The 19,340-nt window shown below is 43.1% G+C and overlaps 3 protein-coding genes across 6 annotated transcripts; all 3 read right to left on the bottom strand.

The window, feature by feature from the left end:
* Window positions 1–2,772: 2,772 nt before the first annotated feature.
* Window positions 2,773–6,007, bottom strand: LOC307075388 (uncharacterized protein). 3 transcript variants are annotated; one of them, XM_079735977.1, is made up of 5 exons: window positions 5,593–6,007; window positions 5,344–5,469; window positions 4,692–4,934; window positions 4,254–4,454; window positions 2,773–3,998 (listed from the first exon to the last, which is right to left on the bottom strand). In XM_079735977.1, exons 2-5 carry the CDS (start codon window positions 5,381–5,383, stop codon window positions 3,811–3,813), a joined length of 672 nt encoding a protein of 223 aa, XP_079592103.1. In that variant the 5' UTR covers window positions 5,384–5,469; window positions 5,593–6,007; the 3' UTR covers window positions 2,773–3,810. The 3 variants fall into 3 exon arrangements, with proteins under 3 accessions (XP_079592103.1, XP_079592102.1, XP_079592104.1); XM_079735976.1 differs by having other exon boundaries at window positions 5,344–5,507; window positions 5,593–6,006; XM_079735978.1 differs by lacking the exons at window positions 5,344–5,469; window positions 5,593–6,007 and adding an exon at window positions 5,051–5,124.
* Window positions 6,008–6,081: 74 nt separating this feature from the next.
* Window positions 6,082–6,986, bottom strand: ier3ip1 (immediate early response 3 interacting protein 1). Its single transcript, XM_079736003.1, has 3 exons — window positions 6,849–6,986; window positions 6,562–6,663; window positions 6,082–6,472 (listed from the first exon to the last, which is right to left on the bottom strand). The coding sequence occupies exons 1-3, from the start codon at window positions 6,937–6,939 to the stop codon at window positions 6,417–6,419; spliced, it is 249 nt and encodes an 82-aa protein (XP_079592129.1). The 5' UTR covers window positions 6,940–6,986; the 3' UTR covers window positions 6,082–6,416.
* A 410-nt stretch (window positions 6,987–7,396) lies between these two features.
* LOC307072694 (mothers against decapentaplegic homolog 2) lies at window positions 7,397–19,136 on the bottom strand. 2 transcript variants are annotated; one of them, XM_079732107.1, is made up of 11 exons: window positions 18,995–19,136; window positions 17,559–17,961; window positions 16,117–16,206; window positions 15,628–15,821; window positions 15,187–15,321; window positions 14,483–14,557; window positions 14,166–14,219; window positions 12,430–12,642; window positions 12,145–12,282; window positions 10,216–10,360; window positions 7,397–9,799 (listed from the first exon to the last, which is right to left on the bottom strand). In XM_079732107.1, the coding sequence occupies exons 2-11, from the start codon at window positions 17,792–17,794 to the stop codon at window positions 9,676–9,678; spliced, it is 1,404 nt and encodes a 467-aa protein (XP_079588233.1). In that variant the 5' UTR covers window positions 17,795–17,961; window positions 18,995–19,136; the 3' UTR covers window positions 7,397–9,675. The 2 variants fall into 2 exon arrangements, with proteins under 2 accessions (XP_079588233.1, XP_079588234.1); XM_079732108.1 differs by having other exon boundaries at window positions 14,495–14,557.
* Window positions 19,137–19,340: the final 204 nt, after the last annotated feature.

The raw sequence follows: 19,340 nt of genomic DNA, 5'->3' as shown, positions 1-19,340 counted from the left end.
GACAACGTCCAATATGTTTCAGGCTGTGGGGAAGACCAGAACATATGCAAGAGTGTCCATATTAGACTTCCATTTAAGGCGTTTAGGTTAGATATTCAGGGTAGGTGTCCATAGTACACGTGCCTGTTAGCTGTTCAGGATCCGTTTAAATGTTCATGATCTTGTTGTTAGGAGGCATCCATGTAAATAAATCAGGTTATGTGTCCACTTTAGAAGTCCCAGATACCTAAATGTCAGCTTCGGCATGTATGTTTCATGTACTGTTTCGGTGTCCCATGTTAGCTGTAAGTGGTGTGTTTCTCTGCACTTGCAGGTTAAGAGCCGGCGAAGCCAAGACCACCTCTTTTTTTTCACCTCCACAGTCTGCAGAACTTCGTATGTAGGCCATCACAGAAACCTTTCTGACTGTAAAGGACACCGGACATGTGGCCTGTGTGATGTTACACAGGCTGTTACACTAGTTACTAAGATGACTGACCTTAGGGGAGGTGAGCAGCGTTGTGTCTTCCCCGTCGAGACACTCCTCTGCTCCCCTGATGTCATGAGGAAAGCTCACCAAGGTCTTTGGGCCTTCAAGGACCTCTGTGGATAACATAGGAGGCCAGCAGGGCGTTCTGGCGTCAACAAAGCGGTTCTGAATGTGTCAAGACAACCAGTGAGCAGACATTGAACATTCACAACAAAAATTATGGTCTTCTCCTTTTATGTACCAGGGCACTGCCAGGGCAGATAGTAGGCTTATCTTTAACCCTTCTTTGTGTGTAGGACACCACGTCATGGCCTGTTTGAAAAGCTGTTCCACTAGGATGACTGACCTTACGGGGAGCCAAGAGCTGTTTGAATTCCCTGTGAACACACTCCTCTGCTTCATTGATGTCGTCAGGAAAGCTCACAGAGGTCTTCAGGTAATCAAGGCGATCAGGGAGCAGGCCAGCAGGGTGATCTGGGGGGACTTCATCAGCCTGTCCCTGGAAAGACACACACCAGGAAAGGCCTCTTTCAGCCTCTCCTGAAGGACCGAGCAAAGCTCCAGTCCCAGTTTGTCCTGAATGACCTGACCTTCAATTCCTCTATATAAACATATCATTACGATATTTCCTTTGTACACAAATACTCCATGCATTTGACCAAATGCTCCTTTTTACTTGAAAACAGGATCACACATTACATCATAATGTTGAATGTACTTTTTATATTACTTTCTTTGCAAAGTGTGCAAACTTCCCCTTGCAGACATTCGTTAAATTTAGAAAAGCCGTGCATGCTAACAATGCATGGATGTGATAGAGAAGGAGACGTTTGTACTTCTTCACAGTTTCTTTCCTATTGAAACAAATGTAATTCCTTGTTTGGATTTATAACTAAACCCAAAGCAGACCTCCTGCTCGGGGTCCTTCAGGCGGAAAAAAAAAAGGGTAAGGGAAGATTTAGAGGAAATTCCACAAACCGACCAGAAAAGACAGAGGGATCAGCCTTGGGCAGAGAAAGGTAATCAGGAACTTCACTTTGTAAAGATTCTCATGATTGGTAGCTATAACACTAACCCTGATTGCTTGTTTTATGGCCAGTGGGTTGAAACAGCCTACTACACAGTCATAAAGCACTCGTAGAATATGTTTTGTTTGTGCTGGATTTACAGATAGCTGCTTGAAAGTTGAGATATTAAATATATCTGTATTTTATTTCTGTATTTAACAGAAATATTGCCTACTGCTCCACTGATTAAATAACAGAGTATGTTAATAAATTAGCTACAATGCATTTGAATTGTTTTAAATTGACTGATTGAAAAACACTATAAGTCACTAATATGTAATGGAACATCTTATTCAACCACAGAGACCGGGTAAGGAGCTGTGGGCTGCAGAAGACAGTTGGCCTGCTGCCTGTCCACCCTCACCCTGACCCAGGGGAAGGAGGAGCGGAAGAGGCGCTGGGTCTCCAGGGAGATGGGGAACCGCCACACAGGAGAGCGGAACAACCTGGAGAGCACCACACCAGTAGACACCTGTTTAGACTGCGGTAGACACAAGTCAACCTGGGGTTTCAGGAGCCTGTTTCAGAGCTCCTCCAGCTGCTTTGATCTGGACATGAACCTTCCTGTGAACCACCACAGCCACCTGGCTCTAACTCAATGCCGCCTGCCATAGCTCAGTGTTTGATGACTGTATGGATGGAGGCTGTGTGGGACAGTGCTGGTGCCCATGGGGGACAACTTGAGCAACTTGAGATACCTGAGTCAGAAGCTGGGAGATGACTGCTCTGAGGGAGAAGCCGGACCCCAGCTGAGGAGCTGAGGAGGTTAAGTTACTAACAAATATGTATACCCCCACTGGGTCTTGGAGAGGGTGGTGAGTCAGCAACGCAATGCATGAAAACCAGCAGCCAGTTGTGAAATCACAGCAGAGACTTGTGTCAGTGTGCTGGTGGGGGGAGTGTTGATTAAGTAATTACTGGCATTCAATTGGTAAGAGTTTGATTATTGACCAGTGCCTAAATTGTTCCACTGTTACTATGGTGACAATGATGCACAGCACGAACCTGCAATCTTTTAGGGGAAAGAATGTAAAAATATTATATTGAATTGGTTTGAAGTTCATTAATACTTAATACTGAAGCAATGATAAGTTTGTTTCCCTTTTAGAGTTTAATGATTAGCATTTTTAAAATAATTGTATTTAATTTTGTGTTTCTTTTTCATGTTGACCTAGCATGAACATATATGGATGATACATTTGCCATTTCTTGATTGAGGTTCATGTTTATTTTACAGTTTATATAGTCTCAAAATATAATACTCAATACTATGTAGCCACATGGAAATGGATGGCTTCTCCATGTGACATCATTGCTACGAATCTCACTTCTGTAATCATAAACAGGTACTATAATGAATTATGTTGTATAACACAAAATATTGGTAGGCCTATCATCCGACTTGTTTAAAATTATACCTTTTTTTTTTTTATAAATTAATACTGCACTTTTTAACTCTTTGGACTGCAACCATTAGTTTTGTTCAAAAAGTAGATTTTCTTGCCTTCATTTCGGCAGACCAAATTAATGAAAAAATAATAATAAAAACAAAATACTGATCCCATAGTTGGATTGAGCTGACACTCGGTTTGTAATCATTTCAAACCTAACTGATGATTGTAACTGTCTTCTGAAAATAAAACAGCTATAACTGTAGCTACAACTCAAGCCACTAGAGAGTGCTAATGGGAAAACGTACAGAGAACGGGTTTAACATTAAAGTGGTGATCAAAAGGGGCATCTAAATTTCGGGAATAGAGGTGATTGCATTTAACACTACAGGCCAACCTTGGAAAACCCATTTGTGGCAATGTTAATCAGATAAGTTGGTGTGAAATGAGTTGGCCAATTACATCATGAACTGAATCAAAACACTTTTTGATAAAACAAATATTATATTAAAACAATTGTGGCAACCTATTCACACCGGCGAATGTCCATACTTCAATACAGGTTGACGCGAATGAATGTAACATTTAGTGGTACTTAAGCAATGCTGAATCTGTGTTTCGAAATGAAAAAAATAAAAGGAGGACTGAGCTGCAGGCTGCAGCTCAGTCAAAATGGGGTCAGGTTGGGGATCAGTGATTTTTATTGGTCAAGATAATGTCAACAATAGAAAAAGTAACGGCTGTTTTATATTATGTCATGTTCAACCACTTATTGTTAGAGAAATGTGTTAGGAAATCGCAAAAGTCAAATAGACTTTAAAGTCATAAATTAAACTTTTTGCTGTGCTTCAATTGAGGCAAGATGAATACCAACAAATTTGATTCAAGTCCTACAGATTAATCCATCCACATAAGTCACAGAGTTGGCATGTTGCTTCATTTGAAAACGGAGGCCTCTCCCCCCATCTTTGGTCATTGTTTCCCAGAACGTGATGATCACCTGGCCTGGGACCAAGAGAGGCTCCAGGAATCGAACAGTAAGGTTGATGGGAGGTCTTATAGCATCTACCCCTGTCAAAAAAAATGGAGGGGAATTAGATCATGAAATATGCTCCTCACAGCATTAAGAAGGTCATAACCCATAGTATATAGCATTTTAAGAAGGGTACCTAAAGAAAGAAAATATGCATAGCCTAATCATGCCACTCAGTGGCATGATTAGGCTGTGCATATTTTCACATACTGACTTACTTGTCAGTAAGTCAGTATGTGCATCGAATGTTCTTCATGAACCATTCCAATGGCACACAGCATTCATGAATGTACCTCTGTGCTTCTCCACCTCCGCCAGGCAGACAGACAGCATCCACAAGCTGGGGGAGCTTCTGTCCCTGCAGCCAAGAAGCCTCGCCGGGAGGGACAGTAGGGGACTAGGGGAGTAGTCGGAGAAGGACCAAGCGAAGCAAAGCCCAGTACTCCATGGGACCCTCATTGCTACTCTCTTCAAAGGGGCTACATCAGGCAAATCTGGCAAAAGGGAACAAAAACATGGAAGTATGACATGGAAGTAAGACTGCTTTACTGTGATTTGGCGTCTCCTACACTTCCCTGTGTGTGCGTGCGTGCATGCGTGCGTGTCCAAAGGCAAAACAGAAAGATGAGGGTACCCCTTTAAAACTAAAATCAATACTAAACTCACACTAAATCCCCATTGTTATTGATTGAATTGAATTGATTGTTTTCCTGTTGTAGCTCCATCCGTACCTTTTTTATGATCCGTGGGCAGACTCTGGAGCGTCTTGTAAAACCTTTCCCTAGAGAGCAGCGTCAGGGTGCTCTCCCACACCAGCTGACCGCAGCGGGACGTGGCCGACATAAAGACGTCCACCTCTGCTCCGCTGCTGACCGTCCGGTACTCCAGGACCCGGGCGTGCAGTGTGAACCGGCCCTTGCTCAGCTCATCAATGGGCTGCAGAGTTCTCAGGGTCTGCCGCACACGCACCAGGCCTGGTCCAGGAAAAAAAGGGAAAACTATTGAGGGATTTGGCAGAGGCTTTCATCCATACCAACTTAGCAATCTTTATATTTGTCACTAATAAAAAGGTAGGGGTTAGGCATCTTACTCAGGGATGCAAACAGGTAGACTGCATCCATTTGGGTTAGAACCAAGATTCTTTCGTCTGGAACTCATACCGTCCAATCACTAGACAATCGTTCCCATCCAAATAATTAGACAGTGTCCTTATCTTTACCCCTTTCAACACAATCCCATTCAATAGGAAAGCCAACATGTTCCAGGTGGCGTCTAACATAGATCAACAAAAATGATTAAGTAAAAATAAATAAAAAGTTATAACGCAACCTAACCACTAGCAGTTATAGTTAAAGAAGAACACATTCCGACCGGGTTCTGCACCTGCTGGGTTCAAGGCGAAGTGGGATGAGGTCAGCACCATCAACAGCAGCCTGAGACAGAGGACCTCTGGAAAACACAGAGGGACGTCTCTGTATTCGCTGTCTGGGTAGTCCCAACCATAACCTGCTGCAGCACAGAACTTCCTCAACAGTTGGTTTTCAAGCCTTGGAAGAAATACTGCATATTATATTCTGCATTTCGGTTCAGCAAGATTCAGTGAGTTGTAGTTCATGGATATTATTAGCTTACCTGCAGTTAATAAGCGTGAATGAGAAGTCGGTTTGCTTCTTGTTTATTATGGACCCCCGGGTCATTAAAAGAGCTTTGAGCAAATATCGTGCGAAAAGGTATCCGAGTCCTGGCAGACGGTCCTCGTAGTTTACAACGGTTGATTCCAGGGCTTTATGAGAGCAATACACATGAGCATAAAATACATAAATTGCACTCAAAGAGAAAGAGGCGACCACGAAACTCTGCGTATTTCCCATCGTGATGCTGTGCTGAACGGATTGAGTTTAAAAATCAATGTCTGATAGCAGCCACAAATGGGCCATGGTGACGTAGTCTACCGTATATACCACAACGCAATACTATATTTATCCATCTCGATGACTTATGACCCCGATATGCCTACACCTAGGGACGCTTGTATACTATACAAAACCACAGATCATCATATCGCAACCTAATTCACACAGGAAGTACGGAGTACGGTAAGCGACAACCAGAATGCGCATGTGAATTTCAAAAAGTTTAATTGTAAAAACATTGCATTGATCAAACAAACAGCTAAAATAAGTACAACTAATTGAAGTCATGCTGTATTGTTTGACAGTAGTCCATGGCCGCATTGACATTACAACAGAAGCGAAATTGAACACCAAAATGGCAAATATAAGCGTTGCGCTGCATTAAAACCAAGACATGAATCGGGCGGTGCTCCATGTCGTGGCTTGCTGTCGGAACATGCTGCTGATCGCGGGTTCTGGCAACGGCGAGTGGGTCTGTTTATAATGTGAAGACGGGTTCCTGATGCCACAAAGAGGTGATCCTGGAGAACAAGGGTGTCATCCTCACCCGAACAGCAGCAGTAGCACAATGCAAACCGAATTCACTGCTATCAACGGCACTGTAAGAGACAGGAGAACGCCAGGACACGTTAATACAGTGGTTCTTAGGGTCATGGGTGGGGTGTGTGTGTTTGTAACTAAAACCCACCTCTCATCACTGTTCTTACGGATCGAATGAGGGTCATCACCTGCACCTTGACACCTGGTTCATCCCCAAACCCTCCGACGCTTTGGTCCACCCCCCAGCCAACTACAAGAGGAAATATACTATTAATTTAATTGAATAAACTGATTAGAAGGCACTAGTTTGTCAAATGTGATCATAACTCTTGGATCATTTTGGCTAACCATGGATTAGCTGCAGGCTAAATGAAGACCGGTTAAAATCACATAACGCACACAGAAGCGTTTCCCAATAAAACACAAAGCACTTACTTTTACTAAGAAACCTCTCTTCGTGTAACACGGCGACCGCATTCACACACAAGATTGCTGCTTGGATGAGAGAGTATAAAGTAAAGGCCATGTTGTTGCTGCAGTTGGACCTGGATTCTTACAACGTATACAAGTTTGACGTAGCATACGGTGGCCGTAAGGAACACATGGTACGCGATCGGAAAAGGTACAAAAACAAAGTACAGCCATTAGTTAGCCTTAATTTATTTGTATTATTTACTCATGAAAAAACCTAATGGAAGAGCTAGTTGTGTTTTAAGCATTGATCCGGTCAATGTTGGACTCGTAACAGTGAGGGTTAATGGCCTCACCCACCCATATTAGTCCTCGTAAACGGTTTATCTAAAGTTGTTGCAAATCCGCTATTCAATAAGTAAACTTTAATTTAAAAAATAAAATTCAATAATTAAACTCGATACTCCAGTTGATGGGAATATCCAGTCGGGGGGGGGGGAGAGACCCAGATTACACACGTGACAATTTAGTAGCCAATATCACACAACCTTTATTTGAAAAAGCACACATCATGAGAATAAAAATCTTTATTAGTGTTTGATGAAGTCTGCATAATATGCCACACGCCTGAGAAGCTTATGGTCAGAAAAAGAAACTGCTCTATCAATATCGCCCTCTACTGGTAAAACAACTGCAACAACTACTGTACTGTGCTTTGCAAAAAAAAAAAAAGGAAGAAAAAAATATTACTGTTAAATACACACATATTGTACTACTGTTATGTATATGTACTTCTGGTCCACGTCAGAATTGTAATGTATTTTTTTCACATTCATATGTTATAGGCCAAAGATAATAACAATGTAACACTGGACCCTTTAACACATGGTTCAGCTCCCCAAATCCAAACTCACTAGGTGCACTTAAAGTACAATCACTAGTGCCGTAAAGTAAACACATTTACATCAAAAAAAAAAAGGAGAGGGTGGGGAGAAAAATGTTAAAAAAAAGCTTGCAACAGCCACATAATGTCAAGAATGGCAGACTGCAAGCTCATTAGGTTTTGTACAGAGTATATTTTATAGACAGGAACGAATACAATACACACATTAAACACAGAACATCCCAGTGTGTAGGCTCATTCGATCTTCCTTTCCGATGTTAAAAAAAAAGAACGAAAAATAAAAGGAATACTGCCATGTTTATAAAACATTTTGAAATTCAATTATAACTGGTTAACCTTTAGCTGCCAAGATATGCACTTAAAGGTCACAAAAAGGTTTTTTGACAAATGTGAAGGAGATGAACGGCTAGAACGAAGTTTTTTTTTCTTTTTTTTTTTACAACATGCCTCCGGAAAACGTTTAACGGTTGCAGGAACGCCTTTTCGGTTGCTTCATGTACTTTAAATGCACCAGACTTCTTTGGATACAGTAATAGGTAAAAATAAGAAAAAAGAAATAAAGGATAGACAGGCTACATCATCGTGTGTCGTTCTCACACCAGGACAACAGGCTTCTGTTGGAAACGGATCCCAACGGAAGAGCTCGGGGGGGGGGGGGGGGGGGGGGGGGGGAAGGAATGATCCAAGCTCTCTAATGTGACTTTTAAAAACAGCTGTGGTCTTGAAAATATTACTTTAAGAAAAAGAGTGAATGACAGAAAATCTTAAGTATATTTATATATAAAAATACATGAGAATACAAAAAAGTAGCAAAAGAAAGGGGATATATTCTAAAACAATACAGGATGAAATTAACCGATACCTTCAATTTCTCCCGGTGAGAGACCTTTAATTTATTTAATGCTTCACCTAACAGAGCCCCAGGACTCCCAGTGTCATGTCAAATAAAGAAAGAAATAAGAAATAAACTTTAAAAAAGCTTTGCCTGACGGCTGATATTCTCTGGTCCCTGCCCAGTGCACCCGGCAAAACCTGGACCGCAACTCAATAGCTTCATGTCAGATTGGGATTCTGTAAGGGAAGGGGGGGTAGGGGGCGCATTTACAATAAAGTAAGGGACTTGTTAGGGTGCCATATAATGACAAATATTTAAACTACAGCCAGACTGAGTTTGTTTGGGGGTTTTCATTTTCTTTGTGGGCCAACATTCCTATTCGTCCATTAAAGAGGCGTGTCATACAACGACACAACACGAGTTAAAAAGAATAATGAGGAGAGTGAAGTCAAATCAGCAATCTAATTTCATAAACACAGTATGGTAGTTTCCCCCTCAGGGGAAAACCACCACCTAAAAGGTCATCGTTTTTTCTTCGCCAAGCCAACACCCCCCCACCCCACCCTTCCTCCCCCATCCCTTAACTTAAGATGGGGCCACGATTCCCAGAGAAAAGTAGACTTAGGTCCAGAACCATGGCTGGGGGCGGGCCGGACCATAATTCATGTACGTTTTCATGCTTGTGTTCCTCGTACAAGCGTTCTCCAATACTGAGAAACTATTCACAGATATTTTTGGTATTTGCCCCCCCGCTTCCTGGACTAAAACCAATATACATCTCATTTGTACCACAAATAGATCTAAAATTAAGGATTTGGGGAAAAGCAATTTAACAAGGTGCATGACTTCCATGGGTAACAAAGTGCCAAATTCGATGCTGAAGTCTGTATGTGTGATTCATGTGTGTGAGCGCAAGTGTGTTTAAGTGTTTGTGTGTGTGTCAAGTTTAAAAAGGGAGGTGGAACTGGGCCACAAATACTATGACAATTTAAACATAAATTCATTCTGTGGGATTTTTTAAGTTTAGTTTCTTCCCCCATGATAGGAATTCGCAAGTTTAGAATTTCATGATCTTTGTTATTGGCTGACATTTTGGGTGGTTCTGGAGCTGCTTAGGACATACTGGAGCAGCGCACAGAGGGTGAGCCCATCTGGGTCAGAACCTTGTCTAACCACTGCAGGGGTCCGTTCAAGTGCAGCTCGATCCAGCAAGGAGTGCTTGTAACCGTCTGTCGCCTAAAACACAAAAACACAGTTTCCCTTTAATCTTTTTGAAACGCTTGCGTGTCTGAAAAGCTTGTCAGCCATGTTTTGTCAGTACAAAACATGGCCTATTTCTTATGATTTACAGGTCATAGGCAAGCACCTTTTAAGCAAACAAAAACGACAATACTAACTGATATAGGGTTACACATGAATTTGATGATGGAAACCTATTTAAGGATTAACTAAAAATTGCCACCGTTTTACAGATGGTGTGTGAGGGAAAGGCAAGGGTACCCTTATACCCAGTAGACCTGTAAGCATCCTTGACCAAGATGTCCAACCCCTTCCCGCCAAGTCATGATATGTACCAATAAAAAAAAAGGTAGCTCTGGAAAAAAGTTTCAGCTAAATGACAAAAAAAATGAACAGCCTTTATCAGGGCTCACCTGTACTCTGCTCCCCAGCCTTTGACGAAGCTCATGCGTATGGTGCACATCCTGGTGAGCTGGTAGACCGCCTCGAAGCCCTGGTTGACCGACTGGGCCAGCAGAGCCGCAAACTCTTGGTTGTTAAAGATCTTCAGGTTGCAGCCTGAACACGACGGGGAGGGGGAGAAGGAGAGCTGCGAGTCAGACGGGACGGAGGAAGTCTCTGGGAGGACATGCACCAGAAAGTTGTTGTGCTGTTGTGACCGTCCTGTTGCACAATTTGGGGCCCTGGAGAAGAGTTTATGCAACACACACACACACACACACACACACACACACACGTGCTCTGACAGCACTCATGTGGCCCGATGTGGCAACAGGAAGTTCTTCTAAGGAAGTGCGCACGAAACATGAACTTAAAAAACACATCTGGCATGTGTAATGGTCATCATCAAGATGAATGAATGAATATATATTGCCGTATTAATAGGGGTGTAAATCTCAGGTTTCATCACAATACGATAGTAAATCGATTCATTGGGCAACAATACGATATTTGCCAAAATCAAAAGTCTGCCAGGATACGACTCGATTTGATTCAGGGGCATGCGATCGATACGAGACGATATCATATGCCCATTTAACACAACCTCTTACATTCAAATCAACTCACACAAAACAAAAAAATATTTTTCTTTGCTCTTCCGGATATTCAAGACGAAACAATCCATTTTTAAGTGCCACATTGCATTTAACCCATTCAGACCGGATCACGCATCTGTGCGTGTTTACCTTGAAGAACGGATTGCGCATCAATGCGTGTTTACCATTAACCCATTTGTACAGCTGCGGGGAGCAACATTGTATCTACTAGATATCTAGTAGATATCTAGTAGATACAATCTACTAGATACAATGTACTAGATACAATGTTGAGCAGCACAGCAGCCGGTACAAATGGGTTAAGTGCAAAAGTTTTTTTAGGGCTTAACTTAAAGAGCCTTTAATGATCTTTCATTTTAAACAAAGACCATTCCCAACCTATCTGTGTGGATAGTGTTCTTCTAAAAACAAAAATCCCTCAGAATCTTCTTGGCTGTTAGGATTAGCCGTCAGATTTTCCCGCAAAATTGGGTTACTTTTAACCACGTTAGGCTGAAAAACTTGAAATCTGCCCAATCTGGCAACTCTGTTAGCCGTTCTGCTAGTAGACAAACTAGAAACTAGACATCCTCACGCTCACACATACGCTTGCTGTCACGGCTTGGCGCACTTGCGCTGAAACAGTTTCATCAACACCCACGCTAGGAGATTGACAAAATAAAAGCGTATAATACAGCGATATGCATCGATGTTTGGGCGTTGCATCAATGCAGTTGAATCACTTGCCAATCAATCAATGTATCGTCTACATCGATGGATCGTTACACCCCTACGTATTAACAAACATCTTTAAAAAGGTGCAGTGTGTAGTATTAAAAGGCATCTAGCGGAATGCCTTTGGCAGAAGTAGTATACAACATTCAGAAGTCGGTTTTAATTAGTGTATAATCATATTAAAACTGTTTTTGATACCAAACAAATTGCTCCAGACAAACTGCGGTGGTTGCGTTATCTCTGTAACTACGACCTATTTGTGAGTTTCTTAGTACCGTCATTGTGTAAGAGTGTTATAATGAGTGATGCTGTATATGAAATGTGCAACACACCGTGGCGTTATACCAAGTGTCTGAAAAGCTTGACCCTCTCTCGGACGTGCCTAATACAGCCGCTGAAGAGTAGCATGCAAAATATCTTATGAATGAATGAATTCAATTCAATTCATGGCAATCACCGCTAGTTGCTACTACATTTTACACACTGAAACTTTAAGCCGTTCACTGCAGCTGCAGGGTGCTGTTGAATACTAGAGTGCTTATATTTCATAATGAAACCACCAGAACCTACCAGGAGGTATTTTGCACACGGTGGCCGGGTGCCATCCATACCGCTGATTGCAGTTTGGACTCTGGACAAAGATGGCGCTGTCGCTCAGGCACTCCGCAAATACCTCACCACCGATGTAGTACAGTCTTACTCCTCTTCCTGTGAGCAAGAAACCAAACAGAAGAAATGATTGAGTTTTGCTAGTTAGTTTGTGGTTTTAGTTTGTGACGCCATCCCGTTCAATTTGGGGGAAAAAAAAAAAAAAAAAAAAAACTTCCCAGAATGCACCGTTCCCGGCATCCATACCTATGTGCCTGCGGGTCATTTCCACAGTGGCGTTCCTGTTGACGTTGGACAGCAGGCCCAGGCAGAAGCGCTCAGAGTTTGAGGGGTCCGTGAAGCCGTCCACCGTCAGGGAGGGCTGGGAGGCGTGGAAGGTCTCGCCAACGCGCTGGTTCAGCTCGTAGTAGGCTATCGAGCACCAGAACGCCGGCTCACTGTAGGTCACCGGCTGCAGGTCTGTGTAGGGGGATAGAGATTGGATCAGAGCTGGCTCATTTACTTTGTAACAGACCATGTTTTACTCAGATTGTTCTTAGCCTTATAAGTAAGTGTAAGTCAATCAGCATGAAAACTCATGCTAAATGACAATGCTATGGGAAGATCAACTCCCAGACAAAAGGTACTTTGTTTGTTACCTAATCCCTAGAGCCTACTTGATGCCATCCTTGAGCTAGATGCACGTCATTTGCTCACGAATTACATGCTTCTGAAACCACTTATCGTTGGATAGTATAAAAAAAGTGGAAATTGTTAAATAGTAACGTTTGAACTCAAGGCAAGGCACATTTATTTGGATCTCAGGAATGGTTTTACACCACCATCATTAAATGGCAATAACAAGGCCACAATACCATCTTAATGCATCCCATACAAGACTGTAATTGAGGGTTAGGTAATGAGGGCTAACCCAAACTCTACCTTGGAACTGATCCAAATTAAATGCACTTATTTTGCTATGGTAGGGCTGTGGTAGCGGAAGGGCTGAGCGATTAATCAAATTTTGATTGCGATTTCGATTTAAGCGTAAAATGATCACAGAACTAATATAATCGAGCTGGATACATATCTGCACATTATTTTATTTGACCATTTTGTGTACTTTTTCAAAAGGCAAAATTTCAAAGATCTCAGTAACAAAGTGTTTTTTGGGAGAGACATTCTGAATAAATACATCATGTTTTCAAACTCAAAAATAATCGTTTGAACAATCGTGTTTTTAATATTGACCAAAATAATCGTGATTAAGATTTTTTCCGTAATCGAGCAGCCCTAGGTAGCAGACAGCCTCCACCCATCTGCCGAATATTTCATCCATCTTAATAGATGCCATTTGGTGGCCCTTATGCACAGCACCACAATACCATGAGTGCATACATTCTTAGCCTGGGTGGTACAGGTGGCCACCAAACTGGTAATAGCAAATGACATGTTCCACCAGTTGAGCCAATGCCTGAATACATGAGTAGAGCTGGCCTGAATACATAATGTTCAGGCTTTGAAAGATTGTTAGGTTTTCCAGAAAGTTTCATGAGACACACTACTTCAATTGGATGAGAGTAAGCCTACTTTTCATTATCACCAAGCACGTGTAGTGTTGGTGACGGATCACCATCAAATCATGAAACACTTTCACTTCTCTATTCACGATTATTAAATAAACAAACCATTTAATCTTTCTGAACGAGGGATGCCCTCTCGTGCCCTTATATTTGTTTTGGTGTTTTAACCCTAAGATGTCTGGTCTAAATTAGCAAATCCTTCCCCCTGCATCTCCAATTATGCACCGGCCTAACAAATGTGTTTTTTCCTGCATTCAAATCCTAAATTGTGATTTGAATACCTACCCAACACACGAATATCCGAAAAACGTAATAGTCGGGCTCAGTCCTAGTGGAGATAGAGTCAATACTTCAATACTTTTCATTCATTTAGTTTGACTTCGGTTGCTGATGTGTGAGGGCTTCCGGGGCCAGGCTTACCCATGCTGTGGTTGACTGGAGACAGTGTGCTAGGGGACAGCTCTGCAGGAGAACCTGAACACATAAGACCCGAGTCAAACACTGGCATGCAACAGCGGCCCTTTAAGAAAGTCCACAATAAAAATATATAATTTTCAAAATGTAAAAGAATGGCAATTCATTATTTTTAAAATTATTATAATACTAAGATTGAGAGCCGTGGATGTCATCAAAAGCGAGCATGGTGTGGAGGTGCACAGGTTGGACACAGCGGGGGCAGCGATGTTGGCCCTTGGGGGACAGATGAGCGATAGGCAGGCGGCACTAGTCTAGGGTACCTGTGTCCATACTTTGATTCATCTGCTGATCACTGGCCTCTCCATCCTCACTGATGTAGCCAGGCGGAGGGGTCTCTGTGGAAAGGAGTGGGAGGAAAATAGGACGTCATCGCCATTGGAGAGGTGCATCTTCATTATGCAACTTCAAAAATCAGGAAGTGTGACTTTGCCCAGCAACGATCATGTGAGTGATGCGTGATCAGAGCCGGAAGGCCGGAGTGAAGTCTATCATTTTCTATGGATAGTGTTATGCCCGACTCTGCTCCAAAAACAATACTGTCATAGCAAAAGATTAAAGCTTTGATCACATTTCTTTGGGCAGCACGTCTAAACAACAAATTTAATTAATGCAGGCGAATGTGATGAGAAGCAGATTAACATTATTGTTTAAGAATAACTAGCGCTTCCTTTGGACCCATTATGTGGTCTCTAAAAAAGGTCATAAACAAGGACAAACATCCAGCAAAGCAATTGTATCGCTTTGTCTGACAAGCAGCAAAGACAAATTAAAGCTTTATTTGCATACGCGTAAAGAGCGAAAGTGATGCCCTTATTTGCATTACAGAACATTGAAGCAGATGGGATCCCATTATGTAAAGAGGAATTGTTTTGCATCATTCGAGAGGCTTAGGCTGGATATGAGAGCTAGAAGTGGCCGGGTGGTGAAGTCCATCTGTCCAGTCAGCGGTCTGACCCAGTCTTACCTGGTATGTAGTTGTTTGGGGGTTCGATCCCTGCGGGGAAGTTTGTGTTCTCGGGTATTGAATGGGTGTAGTCATCCAGCGGCGGCAACTCCGTCAGGATCTCAGAGTGTCTGGGCACCAGCACCGGGGGCAGGACTGGGGGGTTAGGGGAAAAGCACCGCGATGCTCAGTCAAGATGCAATGCACAACGATGATAATGAGGTATCATCAACTAATCAACGCACAAGATAATTATCATGGGGATCGCATTACAAACATGTAATGACATTGACAGTTTCAAATATTGTCATGATACTGATTTCACCGTCAACACCTGGAGCAGACAAATCAAGCTTGGATGCCACGTTACGATGGCCATCTAGTCTCCCCTGAAGTTAGTGCTGAACCGTCCAGCTTTATGTGCAAGGATGGCTCCTAGGCAGGTTTAGTTGAGACTCTCACCTGGGGTCTCCACCCGTTGGTAGTGGTAGGGGTTGATGCACACCTCATCCTTCTTGAGGTGGAAGGCGTACTCACAAGCCTCAATGGCCCGCAGCTCATGGTGGCTGTGCAGGTCAGGCCAGCGCCACAGGCGGCAGTAGATTACATGGGGAAGCCCCTTCCTGTGAGAGACCTGCAGGCGCCCATCCAGGGATCTGATTGGACAGCAACCAGGAAATGGTGGTGAGAAAAGCGGGAAGACACACGGGAGGGAGAAGAGGGAAAAGGGAAGGGTAGGGAGGCAGGACAAAAAGGTGGAGAGGATGGGTATGATGGGCAGATGGGGGAGGGAGGAAGGGAGGGAGATGGATCGCGTTGGAGGTAGTGACGAGAACGAGAAGCAGAGATGTTCTCAATGTCTGCCACGCAACCCGCCCCTGTATACCATAAAGACAAGTTTCCCCACATCAAAGCTGTATGCAAAACCATACGAGAGGTAAGGATAGTCACCTGGTTTGGTCAGGGTAGCTGTATAGGCCTGTGGTATCCCACTGTTCTATCGTATTTGGTGGACTCAGTCCCCATATTTCAGAGCAATTGCTGTGCACAGAGAAAAAAACAACAAAACAAAAACAAAAGATGATAAACATGGGACATGGATATTTCAGAAATATCAGTATGGGAAATGTAAACAACTAAAAAGGCCTCTTTTATTAGAGTGTAATGAAAGAAAAAGACAAACAACAATAAGAGAAGCCTTTTGACAAACGCAAGTAAAGAAAAAAAAAACAATGGAATCCACTCAAACACAATGACACTGTTGGTGAAACAAAGAAACAACACTCGTAAACAATTGTGGTATTGTACTGAACACCAAAAATAAACGTTTTTCCTCTCAACAGCAGTTTATATCTGAGACAGTGGACCTTTTCTGGTGACATTCAAACAAACACTGAAGACACAATGGGACAGAGAGGAGGGCGGAGAGGAAGACATTTCAGGTTTCAGACATTCTCAAAAACATTGAACATGTTCAATAAATTATAAAACATGGAATGGAGAAGAAAGAGTAGTTGCTTCTGAAGGACAGGAGATGGACAGGACTGTGGGTTGTGCTGCATCTCGCACTGGGGCTTAGTGGGATGTCAACTACGCTTCGGAGTAGTCCCCGTGTTATGGGTGACTTTTAACGACTAGGACCAATGTGCATGGCCACTAGTCCATTTGTCACAGAACAAAACACCATCATTACCCAATAGGATGTATAGAGTATATTAATGAAATAACTGGTGAAGACATCAGCCAAGGCCAAAACATGCCAACATCCAGCTTAGGGCAACAACTCTCTCTATCCAGTCATCCCTCTCGCCTGTGCAATATACACTCACAACCAAGCCATACAGTTAGATAAAAGAGAAGACCAGCCATGATTTCCCTCACTGCAAGCTAGCCGGTGTATCTAAAAATACAAACACAGGAGTTTAGTGTAGTTCTCAGGCGATAAGGACAAGCTCTCTGGAGACAACCCTGTGACGCGGTACTCAGCAGAGCATCAGGGAAGTGCATCAGGTGACATGCCGTTCCCAGGGAACAGAAGTCTGGGCCACCAAGGCTGGCTGGCTGATAAAGACAACATCCTCTTTCCTCCCTTCTCTTGTCTCCCCTGGCAGAGGGCTACAACCGACTACAGCGTTCAATATACAGCATTCCTTTTATTTCAGGTGTTATTTAAATTAGCCAATGCAAAATTCCACATTGGAACACAACCCTGAACTAATCTGTGCTGCACCAATCAGTGCAGCACACCAGGGATTAAAACATACATATTAGCCCTAATTCTAGATGTGTTGTGTTCTTGCAGATACACAATGCATGTGGATAACTTGCACAATGGAAGTGCTTTGTCACTACTAGTAATTCAATATGACAAGTCACAGGTCAAAAGGTCATACCTGGGGATGGTGACACACTTGGTGTTGCAGTTCTGTGTGGTGATGGCTTTCTCCAGCTCGTCCAGCTGGCCTGTCTTCTTCAATTTCTTCACCAGGCTTTTCACTGCCTTCTCACACCACTTCTCCTCCTGTCCGTTCTGCTCACCCCCGCCTGCTCCCCCAGGGCCACTGGCGGACTTCTTCCAGCCCAGCAGCCTCTTGACCACAGGAGGGGTGAATGGCAGGATGGAGGACATCCTGGTTGGGCGAACCGAGGGTCTCCAGACAGCCTTACAACCAGTCACACGCAGAGGGGACCTGGAGGCACAGTTTGGGCCCTTGCTCTGGTGTGGCCCCTCTACTGACCCAGGAGAGATGGGGCTATGGCCAGGGCAAACAGGATGCGGGCAGAAGATCTAGACACCTAGACAGAAAGTGGTGCATAAACAACACACATCAATTAGCACTGTATAAAGTAAACAATACTTGACCAATACCAATGCCCCCAAAATTAGCGCCTCGAACTGATTTCCAAAGCATTTCAACGTTATGCAACACTTACACAGTTGACAGAAATGAAATTAATCTATCAATTGGAAATACTCCTCGAAAGGGAAAAATAAAACATTTGTTGAGGTGCATGGGCAGGTTGTAAAAACGAGGAGAGCTTGTCATAAATAACGTTCAACATGTCGTTAGCCAGCTAAACCTGCAAACTTGTCAGCAAAACAGGGTGTGACAGAACGCGTTGCAGATCCTAGAGTGACACACACTACGGAGGGTCATTCATGCTCACTTCACGCTAAAACACCGAAAGAACCAGAAGGACTCTGACGGATTGAATATAAAAAACGAGTCTCCTAAAATGTCCACATAGCTAACACCCACTAGCCTGCCTGCACAGCCTCCAGGCCGGCTGCTCTCTGAGGGGGCCTTGCTCCTCAGTCCCATCACAACAATCAATTCACTAGCGTGGGCCAGGCTGCTAACGCACACACGGTGTCCAAATGAGATCCCCCGAGCCAAATCAAGCTTTAAAAAACAGGCATGCATGTTGTAGGTGTTTGTAGCCGATGTGTACAGGCAATCCTGTCTAACTAGGCCAGCTAACATTAGCATCACCGAGCTAGTTATCAGAAATCCTTTTGTTGTGATCTGTGGAAAACAATCAAGCCCCGCTACTTTGCGAACTAATATTAGCCGACACACTTATGCAAATCGAATAAACGAAACGTGTGCATATTTTTCAAACTGGTGGATTTTAATGGTATATATAAAGATGTTGTTTGGAACTTTTACTGAAACAAACGCGCGTCACCGATGCGATTAGAAAACGAGTTAGCATCTTGCAGCGAACTATTGCTAACTGAAGTTAGCTAGGGGAGCTAGGTCGCTCCTTCACACAAAACAACACGTATCAAAGTCGATAAAACAACCCAAATCGTCGCAATAGTTACCCTTAAATTGACTTCACCACGCTCCAGTTTTTAATGAAAGCGATGGACACCGCTTAACACCCCACTTAAGTGGCATAAAACTATCTTAAGTCCTTATATAGCATCCACTAATTTTAACAAGGGGATTGTTGGCTTTTCTCAATGCTACTGGAGCTAGTTAGGCCAGTTAGATAGACCGGAACAAAATACTCAAACACGCGTGCTTGCTGCATACGCGTTTTTACTCCCGCCTCACCAACTCTGATTGGACACATTTCGAAACAGTGAAAAGGGGCCGTGCAAACGATTGGTCCGATGGGCTCACGACAACTTCATTGTTCATTTGACAGCATGATTTGTTTTGGTA

This window comes from Pollachius pollachius (assembly GCF_949987615.1).
Source record: "Pollachius pollachius genome assembly, chromosome: 1".
Classification (NCBI taxonomy): Eukaryota; Metazoa; Chordata; class Actinopteri; order Gadiformes; family Gadidae; genus Pollachius; species Pollachius pollachius.
The sequence above is the reverse complement of the archived record's forward strand: the minus strand, read 5'-3'. Positions and strand labels throughout refer to the sequence as shown.

Coding starts and splice junctions, on each gene's coding strand:
- LOC307072694 (XM_079732107.1), bottom strand. CDS start 17,794: ATGTCCTCCATCCTGCCATTCACCCCTCCTGTGGTCAAGAGGCTGCTG. Junction 12,643..14,165: donor TCCAGTCAACCACAGCATGG/GTAAGCCTGGCC, acceptor CCCCCTACACAG/ACCTGCAGCCGGTGACCTAC. Junction 9,800..10,215: donor GGCTGGGGAGCAGAGTACAG/GTGAGCCCTGAT, acceptor TTTGTGTTTTAG/GCGACAGACGGTTACAAGCA.
- LOC307075388 (XM_079735976.1), bottom strand. CDS start 5,831: ATGGGAAATACGCAGAGTTTCGTGGTCGCCTCTTTCTCTTTGAGTGCA. Junction 5,508..5,592: donor TTCACGCTTATTAACTGCAG/GTAAGCTAATAA, acceptor ATTTCTTCCAAG/GCTTGAAAACCAACTGTTGA. Junction 4,455..4,691: donor GCCCACGGATCATAAAAAAG/GTACGGATGGAG, acceptor CCCTTTTGCCAG/ATTTGCCTGATGTAGCCCCT.
- ier3ip1 (XM_079736003.1), bottom strand. CDS start 6,939: ATGGCCTTTACTTTATACTCTCTCATCCAAGCAGCAATCTTGTGTGTG. Junction 6,664..6,848: donor AGAGAGGTTTCTTAGTAAAA/GTAAGTGCTTTG, acceptor TTCCTCTTGTAG/TTGGCTGGGGGGTGGACCAA. Junction 6,473..6,561: donor CGTAAGAACAGTGATGAGAG/GTGGGTTTTAGT, acceptor TGTCTCTTACAG/TGCCGTTGATAGCAGTGAAT.